This window comes from Trichosurus vulpecula, chromosome 8 (genome assembly GCF_011100635.1).
Source record: "Trichosurus vulpecula isolate mTriVul1 chromosome 8, mTriVul1.pri, whole genome shotgun sequence".
NCBI lineage: Eukaryota > Metazoa > Chordata > Mammalia > Diprotodontia > Phalangeridae > Trichosurus > Trichosurus vulpecula.
Window position 1 is genome coordinate 42,810,509 of NC_050580.1, and position 16,377 is coordinate 42,826,885.

The window sequence follows — 16,377 nt, forward strand, 5'->3', positions numbered from 1 at the left end:
GCCTTACTGCTTCGTTTGGCAACTAAAAGGATGGGATCGCAAAGTATAAGATCTCTATTTAGGGGTAGAAGGGCTTTAGAAGAAGAAATGGTTGTCCCAGGTGGGAAGATATAACTTATTGCTCCCTAGCAAGGGAATGGTCTGAGGGCACTGGTCTCTGTGAGGACTGGAAGCAGAAGCTACAGGATGGAGGACCCCAGAGATTTGGAACAATGTCTCAGAGAGGTTACTATTGAGCCAAGAATGGAGATCCCAAGAGCAATCTCTAGACAAGGCTGGATTTTACTCACAGCTTATCATATTGGATGTGAACACAGAGACAGACTATTAGGAGAGAGAGGTCACACTCAGACAGTTGCTGAAACATCTGAAAATACTCAGCCTATACCACAGCAAGATGGAGAAACTCAGATGGCAGAACAGCCGGAAGCTAACAGCCTTGTAAATTCAGCTAGAAGGCAGAGGGAGCCAAGGAGGTCAAGAGTGCACCTCAGTTCAGCCGAGGTCAAATCTAGCAGTCGGTCTGGTTACCCTGGTAACAGGGGCAGAGACTGTAGACAGGAGGTTACAATGTCAAAATCTCTGGTACAAAGCAATACTTTGTTGCATACTACTGCTGAGCCACCACAGAGTGTTACTGTATCGGACCAGATTTCTCAAAGACAAGTGCACCCTATAGAGTGGAGGAGGCAGGAAACAAAAGGTGTTGCTACTTAGTTTATACTGGTTGGAAAGGATTTTATACAGCAGGAAATCAGAAATCTTGAGTAGGTTCACCCAGAGAATGGAAGAATCGCTAATACCTTGGAGAATCAGTGATGAAGGAGCTGCAGGAGTGTCTGTAGATTCTGAGGATTGCATGAGATTCATAAGTATTAGTCAGAACTCTTTTGTACAGCAAGCTTTTAGGGATTATCATTTGAAAAGAACTAATCAAACAACCAATTTGTTGACTTTGGCTGTGACAGGCTGTAAAGGGGACTATTCTGATGATACCATGTGGCCTTTTGTGGATAGACCCTGGTATTCAATTAGGGACTGTATAAGAAAGTTAAAGGAGGAGATGATGAAGACTGCTATTATGTTGGGGAACACCGAAGTTTATCATGAAACTACTTTGGGAGTCTCTCATAGGAATTTGATAGTTAAGATGGCACCCCACTCCCACTTATAAACATGTGATTCTGACTCTGCTGATTGCAGAAGTAGGGAACCCCCTTTCAGAGGTGCTGGATAAGATATCACAGTTAAGTGACTTGAGAGACTGGGGAATTAATAAGTTTCCTCGGGAAAGAAGGGTACACAGCCAACAGATTCAATGTCCAACAAATAGAGTGACAAAGAAAGAAACGTTTACTGCTCTGTTGAAATCAGGAGTAGATTTTAGAAGAATAGATGGTATTCCAACTAATGAGCTATACAAAATGTACCAAGATAAGGAGCTTAATAGCAAACAGAATAGAGAAGTGAGAACTGCCCCTACAAATTCTACGGATCTTGAACCCTTGTGTCTAAGTGAGTCACACCTTCAAGGGGACTAGGGAATAGGCTGAGCCCCCACTCACATTAAAGAAACACACAGATAGGATTACAGACCCCATACTAATCTAACTATATATTGGAAGAATGGATCAAATACTATCACTAGAGCACTGATTGAAACTGGGGCAGAGGCCAGCCTGATTTATAGAAATCCTGACCAATTTAAGTATGGAACTCCTATCACTATCACAGGACTAGGAGGGACTGAAGTATCAGCCAAACAAGTGAAACTGATGATGAAAATTGGACAATTGCCTAAGAAAGAATATGCTGTGGTCATTGTACCCATTCCTGAATACACCATTGGAATACTGAAAGGCATGACTCTGAATTTGCCTGAGGGGAGATATCAATTTGCAGTAAGGAAGATAGGAATTAATATGGTTTTGGTGGGAAAAGTAAAGATGGACCCAATCACTTTACCTGAGCCTTCTAAAGTAATTATTTTGAAGCAGTATTGTAAGTCAGGTGGGCAAGTTGAAATTGCCAACACTATAAAAGAATATATTGAAGCAGGAGTGTTATCAACACCCAATCAATAGAACAATCCTGTATGGCCAGTACAAAAGTCAGATGGAACATGGAGAATGACAGTGGACTATAGAAAATTGAATAAAGTGATTCATCCCTTGGATGCTGCTGTTCCAGAAACTGTTATCTTAATAGAAAGATCCAGAAATATAATGTGACTTGGTATGTAGTTATTGATTTGGTCGATGCTTTCTTTACAATCCCAAGAGACTCCAAACAATGGAACCAGTTTACTTTCACAGGGCAGGGCTAATAATATACTTTTACATGCTTGCCACAAGGATATTTGCACAGCCTAGCTATCTGTCATAGCATGGTGGCTGAACATTTGGATGAATTAAAGTTAACTGGTGTACAGTTTGCCCACTACACAGATAATATTTTGATACAGGGATAAACTGCAAAAGAAGTGGAGAAGAGCTTGATACTTTCAATTGAGCATATGAAAAGCAAAGGATGGGAAATAAACCCTGCAAAGATTCAAGGACCAGCTCAAACTGTAAAGTTTTGGGGTAATACAGTGGAATAAAGGACTGCAAGAAATTCTTCCATAAGATTGACAAAAGATTCAAGATTTTCCTATCCTCACTACTAAGCAGGAGGCACAAGGGAGCAGAGTCAAGATGGCAGCTGGAAAGCAGGGACTTGTGTGAGCTCCCCACCAGGTCCCTCCAAAAACCTATACAAAATTGCTCTGAACAAATTCTAGAACTACAGAACTCACAAAATAGCAGAGGGAAGCAGGGATCCAGCCCAGGACAGCCTGGATGGTGGCTGTATGAGGTCTATGGTGCACAGAGTAGAGGGGAACATAGCCCAGCATGGGTGGCAGCAGGATCAACCACACTGGGAGATCGGTGGAACAGACCCTAGTGGCCTGAATCAGTGAGCTGTGGCAGTTACCAGTCTTCTCAACACACAAACACCAAAGACAACAGAGAAGGTTAGTGGGAAAAGCTGCGGGGCACAGAGTGAAAGGAGTTCCCAGTTCGGCCACTGCCCCAGGGGCAGTGGAGGTGGTGCAGCTACAGAACTATGGCTGCAGTTGCTTCTGGCCCCAGGCCCACCTGGTGGGAGGAATTAAGTGGTGGATCAGAGCAGGAGTGCACAGCCTCCTTAAGATTTGGGTCAGGTCCAGGCTGGTGGTTCTTGGGGAAGGAGGAATGCTGGTGTGGCAGAGCTGGCTGTATACAAATAGCTCTGAAATCAAGGGCACATCCCCTCAAGATTGGAACAAAGTACTCTTTATTCTGCAAGCACTCATACCCTGCTGAAAAACTCAAGGGTCAAATAGGTTGGCTGGGAACATGGCCAGGCAGTGAAAACGGACTCAGATTCAGTCTCAGACTTTGGAATCTTTTTTTGGTGACAAAGAAGACCAAAACATACAACCAGAAGAAGTCAACAAACTCAAAGAGCCTACATCAAAAGACTCCAAGAAAAACATGAACTGGTCTCAGGCCATGGAAGACCTCAAAAAGGATTTGGAAAAGCAAGTTAGAGAAGTAGAGGAAAAATTGGGAAGAGAAATGACAATGATGTGAGAAAACCATGAAAAAACAGTCAATGAATTGCTAAAGAAGACCCAAAAAATACTGAAAAAAAAATTTGAAGAAAACAGTACCTTAAAAAATAGACTGACTCAAATGGCAAAAGAGCTCCAAAAAGCCAATGAGGAGAAGAATGCCTTGAAAGGCAGAACTAGCCAAATGGAAAAGAAGGGCCAAAAGACCACTGAAGGAAATACTACCTTAAAAATTAGATTGGAGCAAGTGGAAGCTAGTGACTTGATGAGAAATCAAGATATTATGAAACAGAACCAAAGGAATGAAAAAGTGGAAGACAATGTGATATATCTCATTGGAAAAACCACTGACCTGGAAAATAGATCCAGGAAAGATAATTTAAAAATTATTGGATTACCTGAAAGCCATGATCAAAAAAGTGCCTAGACATCATCTTTCAAGAAATTATCAAGGAGAACTGCCCTGATACTCTAGAGTGAGAGGGTAAAATAGAAATTGAAAGAAACCACAGATCTCCTCCTCAAAAAGATCCCAAAAAGAAAACTCCTAGGAATATTGCTGCCAAATTCCAGAGCTCCCAGGTCAAGGAGAAAATACTTCAAGCAACCAGAAAGAAACAATTTGAGTATTGTGGAAAAATAATTAGGGTAACACAGGATCTAGCAGCATCCCCATTAATGGATCGAAGGGCTTAGAATATAGTATTCTGGAGGTCAGTGGAGCTAGGATTAAAACCAAGAATTACCTACCCAGCAAAACTGAGTATCATGCTCCAAGGCAAAATATGGATTTTCAACAAAATAGAGGACTTTTAAGCTTTCTCAGTGAAAAGACCAGAGCTGAATAGAAAATTTGACTTTCAAACACAAGAATCAAGAGAAGGATGAAAAGGTAAACAAGAAAGAGAAATCATAAGGGACTTACTAAAGTTGAACTGTTTTGTTTACATTCCTACATGGAAAAATGATGTGTATGATTCATGAGAGCTCAATATCATAGTGGCTGAAAGGAATATGCATATATATGTGTGTATGTATATATAAATACACATATGTGTGTATCTGTATGTATATATGTAGATATATGTATGTATGTGTATATATATATATACATACATATGTAGAGAGAGACAGAGACAGAGACAGAGGACACAGGATGAGTTGAATATGAAGGGATGGTATCTAAAAAATAAAAGAAAATTAAGGGATAAGAGAAGAATATATTGAAAGAGGGAGAAAGGAAGAGATAGAATGGGGTAAATTATCTCGCATAAAAGTGGCAAGAAAAAGCAGTTCTGTAGGAAGGTAAGACGGGGCAGGTGAGGAGGAATGAGCAAATCTTGCTCTCATAGGATTTGACCTGAGGAGGGAATACCATACACACTCAATTGGATATCCCACCCCACAGGAAAGAAGGAGGAAGAAGATAAAAAGGGGGGACAATAGAAGGGAGGGAAGATAGGGGGAGGAGGTAATAAAAAACAAACACTTTCAAAAAGGGACATGGTCAAGGGAGAAAATTCAAGAAAGGGAGATAGATTAGGAAGGAGCAAAACGTAGTTAGTCTTTGACAACGTGAGTATCATGAAAGGGTTTTACATAATGATACACATGTGGCCTATGTTGCATTGCTTGCCTTCTTAGGGAGGGTGGGCAGGGAGGAAACAAGGGAGAGAATTTGGAACTCAAAGTTTTAAGAACAGACATTCAAGAAGGAGGCACAAAAAGTTCATAGGACTGTTTGGATATTGGTGACACCACATCCCACATCTTGGACAAATTTTGAAACCCTTATAAAACCTACCAGGAAAAAATAGGAATTTCATTGGGGACTTGAACAGAGTAAAGCTTTTGAAGACTCTAAAGCTGCTACACAATTGACTCTGGCTTCATGGCCTATGCAAAGTGAACTGGTGGAATTACAAGTGACTGTACAAGATGACTATGTGAATTGGAATTTATGGCAGAAACAACAAAGCCAAAACGTACACTTAGGATTTTGGACAAGGAAACTACCTTCATCTGGATTATAATATACACCTTTTGAAGAGCAGTTGTTGGTTGAATATTGGGCTTTGGTGGAGCCTGAACAACTGACTCTGGGACATGAAGTGATATTAAGGCCTGGAAAACTGATTATGATTTGGATAATGAGTACCCCAGCATCTCAAAGAATTGGATATGCGCAAGAGGCTAGCATAATTAAATGGAAATGGTATATACAGAATAGATCAAAAACAGGCTGACTTAGCTGTACTATGAGTTTGTTTTGGGGAAGACCCCAGTGGGGAGTCAGAGAGGTTTTGGTATGGTGAGTTTCCAAGCTGTGCTACAGTGTTTTAAGTTCCTTGCTGTTATGATAAAGTAGGCTGACTAGTTGTGGGAGCTGAACATTTGGTTATGGGATATGATTTTCTGGTGCCTGAATAAATGTTATATTTCTTTTACCTTCTCTATGGTGAGTCTCTCATACTTTGCAATACAGTACTACATAGGCATATTCACAATAATCACTGATGTTGTGTTCATTGCCTTACTGCTTCATATGGCTATTTTTTTTCTTTTTTCTGGGATCCGATTTTTTTTTCTTTCAGCAGTCTTTGGCAATGTGGCCCTGCCTCCTACAGTAAAAATACTCATGTGAATCACAAGGTTTTGAGATTGCCCCTGGCATTGCCTATATGAGAACCTTTGAAACAGCCCAAAGGTTTGGGTTGAAGCTTCTGGCACTAACGTAGTAACAGCTTATTCTTTCTCGTTTTCCTGTTTGTTCTTCTGTTTTTTCCCATTCTTGTTTCTCTTTCTCTCTATCTTCATAACCAAGTATGACAATGCCCTTAAGTTAACCTTTGGGTATCTCATGCCATCCAGGGTATCCCTTACAGAAACTGTCCTTATCTCAAACAATGATTAACATATGTTTATATATCAATGTTACATGTTAATATGTTAACATTTGTTAATGTGTTAATAACACTATGTTAATACATGCATATTTCAGGTTGATGGGGTCTGGTCTTCCATACAATTTAGCACTTTTGGACAACCTATCATAAAAATGCTTAGGATTCTCAACCTCCTCTTGCCCTATCTCTTGGAACTTATTCCAGTTCTCTAGACGTGCTGCATAATCATTCATACCCTTAAGCAAATATTACCTGGCCTGCTGTAATCTAATGTGATCATCCATATCAATGGGTCCCAATGTGGGTCTTGTAAAAGCCAAATGGGGAGGTCATTGGGACTGGGGAACTGCCCCTCCACTGGGGCTAACCTATTTGTTGCTTCTATGTTTCATCTTTCTCCCACAAAGAGTAGAGTCACCATTAAATCAGTTACATCCTCTCCAGAAGAATTATAACCTCTAAGTTGGCTTTAAAGTAATCTATGACTATTCCACCTTCCTCATCAAATCCAGGAACATTACTTCTCTAAGTGAAGAATTTGGAGAAGCTGAAAGGCTGGTGCTGTCTACTGAAAACTACATTGTCCCTACAATCTTGAATGACAGCTTCTAAAACACAAAAGATGCCATCAGATGATTGAGAACAGAGAACCGATTCTATAAATTGTTCCATAAAGACCAATAATCTAACTGCTTCAGGTATTTACCTGCTATGATTAACCTTAAATCTTTCAGCTTATGACAGTCAAAGGTACCAAACTGAGGCCAGAATAATTCAACAGCTGAATTTTTCCCCATTTTAAACCAGAGGTCAACTGGACAGGAACCAGTCTAATCTGTAGATGGCCGAAGCCAAACGAAGCAGTCTAGAGACACAAGAGGTCAGGAATCAAATGTAAGTTTCATTTCAAAATGAGGAAAACACTTGCAAATGGAAGTCCACCTTCCTTAGAAGGAGGGTTTATGACTTATGGCTGGGGTAGGGCTTTTATACATGAAAACCACAAGAAGGTGGGACCCAACATAGTCTTGAATAAATGGTTCCCACAGCTGGCATTTCTTGGGACAATACAGGTATTCTTGGGTCCTGTGGAAACAGGCTCTATGTTATTGGAATCGTTAAGCCTTGTTTCAGTGGGTACAGAACCAGAGTTGGCATAGTGGGAACAGGAGTGAAACACCTGGTTTGATTCACTTAGCATCATATCAGGAGATTCTGATTGATGGCTTTTTGCTGCAGCATGTGGGTTGCCTCTGGCTCTCAGGTCCCTGGGAAATAGGGAAGTTACAACAAATCTAAATATTTATTGATTAATATGAAAATCATAAATCCCTCAGAGAACACCCAGTGCTGGTCAAAGCAACACATTTTGCCAGAGGGTGAGATCACCCAGAGAGTGAGCACTTGTTATGCCAAGCTCTGGGCACAGCCTGCTTCTTGGCCTTAGCTCTGGAAAACAGGATGTGTCCTAATATCTTGACAGGAACAAAGATAGTTTAAAGAGAAAAAGATGTGAAGAAGCTAGGAAAATAGGGCCTTTAATCTTATTGCAGAAAAACTCCAAGAAAAGAGGCAAGGGGGATGAAAGAGAGAGAGGGAGGGACATAGAGACAGAGAGAGAGAGAGAGAGAGAGAGAGAGAGAGAGAGAGAGAGAGAGAGAAACAGAGATAGAAAAAAAGACAGGGAGAGAGAGATAGACAAGAGATACAGAAACAGAGAGGAGAGGGGACACAGGGAGAGAGAAAGGGAGATGGGGGGGGACAAAGAGACAGAGGGAAACAGAGAGAGAAAGAGGAGGGAAGAGATAGAGAGAAAGAAAGAATAAGAGAAAGAATGAGGGAGGAAGGAAAGAGGGAGAGAGAGAATGAAAGAGAGGGAGAGAGAAAGAGAGAGAGAGAGAGAGAGAGAGAGAGAGAGAGAGAGAGAGAGAGAGAGAGAAATTTAAAAAAAACTAAACTAAGTAACCAAGTTATACTGGCCAACTTACTGTTTCTCACACATGAACTTCCATCTCCCATTTCTAGGACTTTGTAGTGGCTACCCCCTCCCCCCACCCATGACTAGAATGCTAGGCTAGAGGTGGAAGAGTCATGAGAGCCAGAAGCTGAGGGAAGAAAGAAGTGAGCCATGGTGGAGCTGGATGCGTCTTCAAATGGAGGTGACCAATCACCTCTCTGATGATATCTTTCAACCATTTCTCTTGCACAGTCTCTCATTGGTAATGTAATGCAACTTTTTCAGACCAACCACACTCATCTTTCTCCATGGATATCTGTGTGATTCATCCGTTAATTCTTCAAAAACTATAGTAGCTCAGGATTTGAAGTCATACAGCGCTAAGTGGAAAAACATGGCAGCAAAAAGATGAGCCTTTGTTTCAGAGAGAAGTTTGGGGTTATTTGAAGCCCTCCACAATTCCCCGGAGTGGTCCCACCCCACTGTGCATGGCCAGTTTCTATCCAAGACCCATGTACTAATGCAGTAATCTATGAATTACCCATCCAACTGCATATCATAATCTGGGTAATAAACTTTCAACATCAACTTGATTTTCCTTGTGGAAAGAGTTAAACTGAACCCTTTTCAGTGTTTATGAGTCTAAATTGAGAGACTTTACGATGGCTTAGGGCCTGACGCAACCAATGTAATGTCTGAAACCAGAAGCTTCTGGAGGACCTAGCGTCTAGAAAATCCTTCTTCAGTTTGGATTCTCTGATGGACAGAAAATACCTTCAGTGGCCCTCTCTCTCTCTCTCTGTTTACCTCTTGTTTAAATGTAATCATCAGAGGTGGAGCAGTTATTTTGATCATTCAATCATTAAAAGTTTCCTAGAATCTCGTATGATTTCAACATATGCAGGGGGAACCCCTTGTTGGAAGAGAGCCTTTAAGGTGATATTTTGCTCTACTGAATCGATTTTTTGATTTTGTTTTGTTTTTTTTTAATATTCAGTAAGCACTGAAGACAGTGGGATAAAGACCCTATTCTCCACACCTTTCAGTCAGTTGTGTGACTATAAATGTTGTTTGCTGTAGCTTGTTTGTGGAAGTTTGCTTATTCTCTTCTCACATCTTCATCAAGGGTACCCTTAATGTGTATATAGACTATTCTTATAAAAAATTTTATATTGTTGAGAAAGTAGGCCTATGGATCATTAGGTATTAATATTCTCTTGGCCACCTTTTTGTGAGTTAGCAATAAAGTTTGAGGTTACCCCCCCCCAGCCTTTGGCATCCTCCTCTCTTTCACGTACATTATGAATGAATGGATGGATAAATGATTGAAGGAAAAGCATTTATTAAATGTTTGATATGTACCACACAACATACCAACCACCAAAGGATATGAACACCAAAGTAAGACGGGGGTCATGATAATGAAGATGATGGATCCACAAAACATGATAACTCCACTGCTTAAATTCCCTCCTGAATTTTTGTGCTTCCTTGCCTGTTGTATCTCCCAGCAAATCCTTTTTAAAATGTCTCTGGCATTCCTTTCAGCAGGATATGTACTACTTAAGTTGGAACAATACAAAGATTAGCCATAGCTCATGCACAAAGATGTATTGATGGTGTGCCTCATATTTCAACAAAAAAAATTTAATACCTCCAAAAGGTCATGTTCTATTTCCTGGGAGCAAGAGTAAATAACCTGTGTGTCCAGCTCTCCCCGAACCAGGCTATGGAAAAACCCATTAAAAAAAGGTGGCAGCATGGATATAACCAGGAGGGGGCACCATTGAGCCACGTTGTGGGCTTGCTATTGAAAGGGAAGAAAAGAGTGAGTTTGGCAGGTGCAGGTAGATAATCAGGCACTGTGGGAAAAGAGTTATAGACTTGGAAGTGAGAAGCCCTGGGTTCTGCTGCTTGCCAAATGTCTCGGGTAGGACCTCTGCCATTTTGTATATTTGCATGCCCTCAGTACCAACCCTTTGGTGCTTAATAAAAGTTTGTTGAGAAAACTAAAAATTAATTAATTGCTATTTTAAAAGCAGAAAAATAATAAAAGTTTGTTGAACTGAACCCAAGGAACATTGAATTGCATCATGGCAGAGCTGAAAGCCAGTTTGGTGTAATGGATAGAGAGACGGTCCTGATCAGGCAGGGAGACCTCACCTCTCACCCATGGGGACTGTGGGACCCTGTCCTAAGCCACTGAATGGCAGGGGAGGTGGCGTCCACTTTGGGAGAGTTAATATCCCCAATGAGAGTTCAATAAAATCACAGATCCAGTTCAAAATACCTCAAAGAACACAGGACTTGGAGTCAGACCGCCTGGTTCTACTGCTTATGAGAGCTGTCAAGGCACTTTCCCTCGGGGCGGGGGGGGGGGGGGGGGGGGTCTCAGTTTCCCCATTTATAAAATGAGGAGGTTGGGATAGATTCTCCCTAAGGTCTCTGCTCTAGAGTCTATGCACATGGTAGATGCTTAATAAAAGTTTTTTCTTAGTCTGGACTGCAGTTTTCATCTCTGTGGGGAAATCCCTATATGGAAACTATCTTCACCGGTACAGATTGGCCACTCATCTGGACCAATAGATTTGAGAGCTGAATAGGCACTGGTATGCTTTGCATTAATAATAATAATAATCATATTGGACCTTCAGGTTTACAAAGTGCTCTTCGTAAATCGTGTCATTTGAGAGTCACAACAGCCCTGGGGAGGTAAGATGCAGTTATTATTCCTATTTTACACATGAGGAAGCTGAGGCTCTCAGTGATTTGCCCAGGGTCCCACAGGCAGACAATGTTTAGGCTGCATTTGAACTCGGTGTTCCCAGCTCCTGATTCACTGCGCCACCTAGCTGTCGTTAACAGTGGGGGATCAATCAGTCAAAGCCTGTTAATTGATTGATTAGTAAGGGACTAGGATGCATTTTGGCAGATGGAGGGCCTGTGCCTACAGACTGCTTTGAGAGCGCAGGCGCAGTGATCACTCGCTAACTCAGCCCCCGACGTGCCCGGATCGGGGACACGCGTGCGAGACTCGTCACGTGAGCGCGGAGTCACGTGGCCCGGGCCGTCACGTGAGGCGGGGGCGGAGCCGGCACTGCGGCTCTGAGAGAGGCTGGGTTCGCTCTCCGGGGGGACTGGACCCTGCGAGAGCCGGGGCTGGTGTCTGCGAGGAGGAGGAGGAGGTCGAGGCGGAGGCCGGCCGGGCCCCCAGTCCCTGGCACCGATGAGCGGGCCGGAGCCGGGGCCCAGGCCCGTGTGGGAGCGGCCCTGGTCCTTGGAGGAGATCCGCAAGAACAGCCAGAGCTGGTCCCTGGCTGCGGACGCGGGTGTGAGTGGGGCTGGGCCGGGTCACGCGGGCGGGGGGTCGGGACTCGAACTCCGGGCCGAGCCGGGTTTGTGTGAGATTTTTACCTGTCTCCCCTTCCCCCGAAACCGAGCACCGGGAGCACCACGGCCAGAGGTAAAGTGAGGGCCCCTTAGGGAAGTTAATGAGCATTTATTAAGCACCTACTATATACCGGGAAAGTTGAGGCAGCCCCTGTCCTCGGGGAGCCCTCAGCCTAGTGAGGGAGACCACATGCCAACAACTAGGGACCAACTAGCCCTAACCAGGGTAAATGGGACGAATTAATGGAGAGAAGGACGAGACTTCCGGGAGAAAGTGGGACTCAGGCTGGGACTTGCAGGAAGCCAGGGGCAGAGATGAGAAGGGAGACCATTCTTGTCCTGGGGGACAGCCAGTGCCAACACGTGGAGTCTGGAGATAGAAGGTCATGTGCAGAGACCCGAGTCTCCCGATGGCAGAGGAGGGAGGGGGAGAAAGAAGACTGGCAAGGTAGGAAGGGGCCGGGTTGTGAAGGTCTTTGAAATCTCCATTTTGGTTTTAACCTGCTTTCTGTACAATTTTAAACTGTGGTTTGACTTGAGGAAAAAAACTTCTTTGAGATCAGTGAATGTCTTCTCCTTTTCTTTGTCTCTCTGTTTAGCACAGTGCCTGGCACATATTAGGTGCTTAATAAATGCTTGATGATTGATTGGGGGAGGTGAGAGGCAAGGAAGCCTAGAGAAAATTTTTTGTTCTTTCTCCTCATTGTCCTTCCTCAAGGTAGTCACAAAGACAGTGGCTTAGACATTGACCCACTTATCCTAGAGAACTCATTATTTCCAAGGCTTCCCTTCACACCCTCCATGATTCAAACACTGGGAGCTGTCCACAGTTGATTATTGGCTCCTCCACCAGGAATAAGTCCGGATCTCATCAGTTTACATAGTTCTGCTCAAGACAAGAGAAAGGTTTTTACCTAAGTGTAATAGAGTGCAACCATATGGCTCCGCAGGAGGGAAAGCACAAAATCCAGGTCTTTCAGCCCATTTTTTTCTTTTGCTTCTGTTTTGTAATCTTAACATTTATCTCTGTTGCCATGACTACCAAATTAGTGAAAATTTGACCAAAAATGACTTTTTACAAAGGATGATTTCATGGATGTTATTTTAGTTTTTATGTCATATCCCAATGCTTTTCGTCACCTTTCGTGATGGTGAATATGCTAGCCCTAACCGCCCCCCCCCTTCCCAGTGTCACAAAAGGAAGAGAACCCTCCCCAGTGAGATGTTGCTCTCACAACCAATATGGGATGGGGGGGAACAGATTCTGAGACTTGCTTTGCCAGCCAAAATTTAAGCTTAAGCAACTGTCACTGTGTCTTTTGAAAATAGCTTTTACAGTTTCTTCAGGAGTTCTCACAGCAGACCATCTCTAGGACACATGAAATCAAGAAACAAGTGGATGGACTGATTCATGAAACAAAAGCTGCAGATTGTCGCCTTCACAATGTCTTCAATGACTTCCTCATGCTTTCTAATACCCAGTTCATTGAGAATGTGAGTTTCTCAAATACCAATGTTAAATTTGACATTTTTGTTTCTATAGCTGTTCTGGTATGAATTTAAAAAAAAAACCTAATATTTATATAGTACTTTAAGATTAGCAAAGCATGTTCTTCGTAACAGCCCTGTGAGTTGCCTGGCACAATTATTCCCCTGTTATAGATGAAAAAACTGAGGTTCTGAGTGTGCCACATCTCTGGTCATGAATGAGTTCTGCCTTGAATTTTAGAGTGACCACCTGTTAGGGTACTGTAATCATATTCAGAGCTTAGAAGTCCACTAGTCTAACTCACTTCTTTTACAGATGAGGAAACTGAGGCCCAGAGAGATTAAATGACTTAATAATGATAGTTTACCTTTACATAGCACTTTAGGATTTTCAGTGGGCTTAACACACTTTTTATAATGTGATTCTCAGACACCTCTGAGAGATTGTTGCTATTATTTTTCCAATTTTACAGATGAGGAAACTAAGGCACAGAGTTAGGTTAAGTGATTTGCCCAAGATCACACCTAGTATCAAATCTAGCACTCTACCCACTTATCATGCTGCCCCTCACAGAGTAGTAAGCAGTAGTTATGAACCCAGTTCTTCTGACTCCAAATCCAGTAGTCTTTCCAGTCTGAAATTTGGCCTTTGAAACTCTGGCACATCAAACAAAATGTGTTACTGTCAGGTCCTCTTTGAGAAGAGACTTGCTGTGTACTATGTCACCAGTCATTCATGCATCAGCTTAGCTAAGTTCGAAAGGTTTGTCACCTTTAGGCCAAGCCACAGCTCATGAAAGTGTCGACTGAGGCATTATGGTCTATATTAGTGAAGCCAGAGAAGTCATGGACCTTTCAAAGTATTGAGGAAGCAGCCTGGCAGAGATGTATTAAATCTTTAGCTTAATAAGTGCTTGTTGACTGATTGTCTATGTGAAAGAAATTTGTTACCAGTGAGGTTTTGAATTTTATTTTTCAAGAATTTAGTATTATATGCTGTCTTTCTGTAATTCAGATGCTGAGAGATAGTTAGCAAAGTTCATGTGGCAAATCTAACTTGATTTGCAATTCCAAGCAGTTTACTTGACGACTGAATCCCCAAATTTCCTCATCTTTGAAGTAAAGATTATGATACTGACTAAAGTCACAAAATTGCTAGGAGAAGTAACTTAAATATACACTGATTTTGCAAGATTGCAAAAGTATGAGTCTTTGAAAGTATTTCAAATAATTTGAGGGAAGAATTTTCAAGTCATAGTTTTTCAGTTTGCAGTTGTCTATTGTACAATCATAAGGATGAAGCAAGGCATGTATTTGATGGGGAAAGAAAAAGGGGAGGAGAGGGAGAGAGCAGCATTAACAACTCCATCTTCATGCTTATACAGTAGACAGTTTCACAGTTGAATTCACAATTGAATATATATTATACATCCACATAGATACTTACTAGTTTATGCTTCTTTTAATAGTTCTAGGAAATAGAAATAGAAAATATAATAAAATACCTCTTTGGGAGTATGTAAAATTGGTCTCACATACTTACTGGTTTTTCTTCATTGTTGGATATGGAAACAATTTTTTAAAACCCTTAGGAGCTGTGAAGAATGTAATTTTAAAATGAAAAGCTCTAGTTCTTGCTCTCTCAAAGTATGATTTTCTGTGACTAACTTCAGTGCTCTGTTTTGCTGCTCTCCACACTCTTAGCCCAGTTGCTGCTCCAAGTAACTGAGATGTTTACAGCTGAACAAATAATCTTTCATTTCTATAGTCTGTGACAGAATGTCCCTTAATTCATATATGTGATTGAGAATTGAGTACATGTGTTTATGTTGGACAAAGAAAATTCCTTTTGAACATATTTTTTTTCAGTTACCATGTTCAGAAGCTAGATTGGCTGAATATAACATACAGTTATTATGGTAGCCATATTAAATTGGTTTTGTTATGGCCTTTGAGAGAATGGCTATTACAAGATTGCTATTCCCTCCCTCTGGTACTTGTTCATCCAACACAGAGGAAAAGGTGCCTGAGTTCAGAACAGGCAGCTCCTGGTCCCGTCCAGTGCTAAAATGGTAGCTTCTTTGGTCATAATAGGGAGGCTAAGACCACAGGGTCTAGTGGGAAAGGTCCTAGACTAGGAGTCAGGAGAGACCCAGATCTGTATGACCCTCTGAGCCTCAGTCCTCATCTGTAAAAATGGAGGCAAGAATGCAGTACTGCCAACCTCCCAGTGTTGTTTGAGTAACAAATGAGATCATGTGTCAAGCATTTTACAAATCCTGAAAAGCATGATTAATGTCAGCCATTACTGTTACTTTATGGCTAGTGACATAGTTCATCCTAATCAGACATCTTGAAAGGAGGAAGCCATCAGGTTGCCTGATCTTCCAGGGAGTCTTACTGCTCTCACTTTTTTCCATCCTTCTAGTCATCCAGGTACTTGATCTTTGATTCATCCTTACCATTTCCCTTGACCTCCTTCCCTGTATTTATCCAGTCATTGCCAGGTCTGTCTGTTGTCCCTTCATGGCTTTCTCTTCTCTCACATGGCCACAACCCAAGGTCAGACCTTTACCACTCCTTGACTAGATTGTTGGAATAGCTTCCTAATTGGTCTCTCCATTTCCAATTTCTCCATTCTCCAATCCATCCTTCATATAACTGCCAAAATCATTTCCCTAAAGCACAAATGATCTGACCATGTCATTCCTCTGTTCAAGAGACTTCTCCTCTTAAGGACTTCACAGTCTGGCTCCAGCCTACCTTTGTAGACTCACTTCACATTTCTCCTCTTCATATACTTTGTGTTCTAGCCTGCCTGGCCCATTGACTATTCCCTCAGCTCACCATTCCATCTCCCACCCTCTGAGTCCTAGCCTCATCTGTTCCCCATGGCTGGAACCCACTCAGAAGGATAGCATTTGAAAGCTGGAACGAGCTTCTGCAGTCTCCTGAAAAACAATACCTACATTAACATACCCAAGAAGTGGTCAGCCAGGCTCTGTATGGAGATGTCCAAGGAGAGAAAACCAAATCCC

The 16,377-nt window shown here is 42.0% G+C and overlaps 1 protein-coding gene across 6 annotated transcripts in view; it reads left to right on the forward strand.

Moving 5' to 3' along the window:
• The first annotated feature begins 11,519 nt into the window (after window positions 1-11,519).
• The window catches only part of LOC118828120 (WASH complex subunit 2-like), a 48,948-nt gene continuing 44,090 nt past the window's right edge, over window positions 11,520-16,377 (forward strand). For all 6 annotated transcript variants that reach the window (XM_036734531.1, XM_036734534.1, XM_036734532.1 and 3 more), the window contains exons 1-2: window positions 11,520-11,792; window positions 13,181-13,345. In XM_036734531.1, coding sequence (XP_036590426.1) covers window positions 11,688-11,792; window positions 13,181-13,345 — 270 coding nt within the window. In that variant the 5' untranslated portion in view covers window positions 11,520-11,687. The remainder of the gene's footprint in view (window positions 11,793-13,180; window positions 13,346-16,377) is intronic.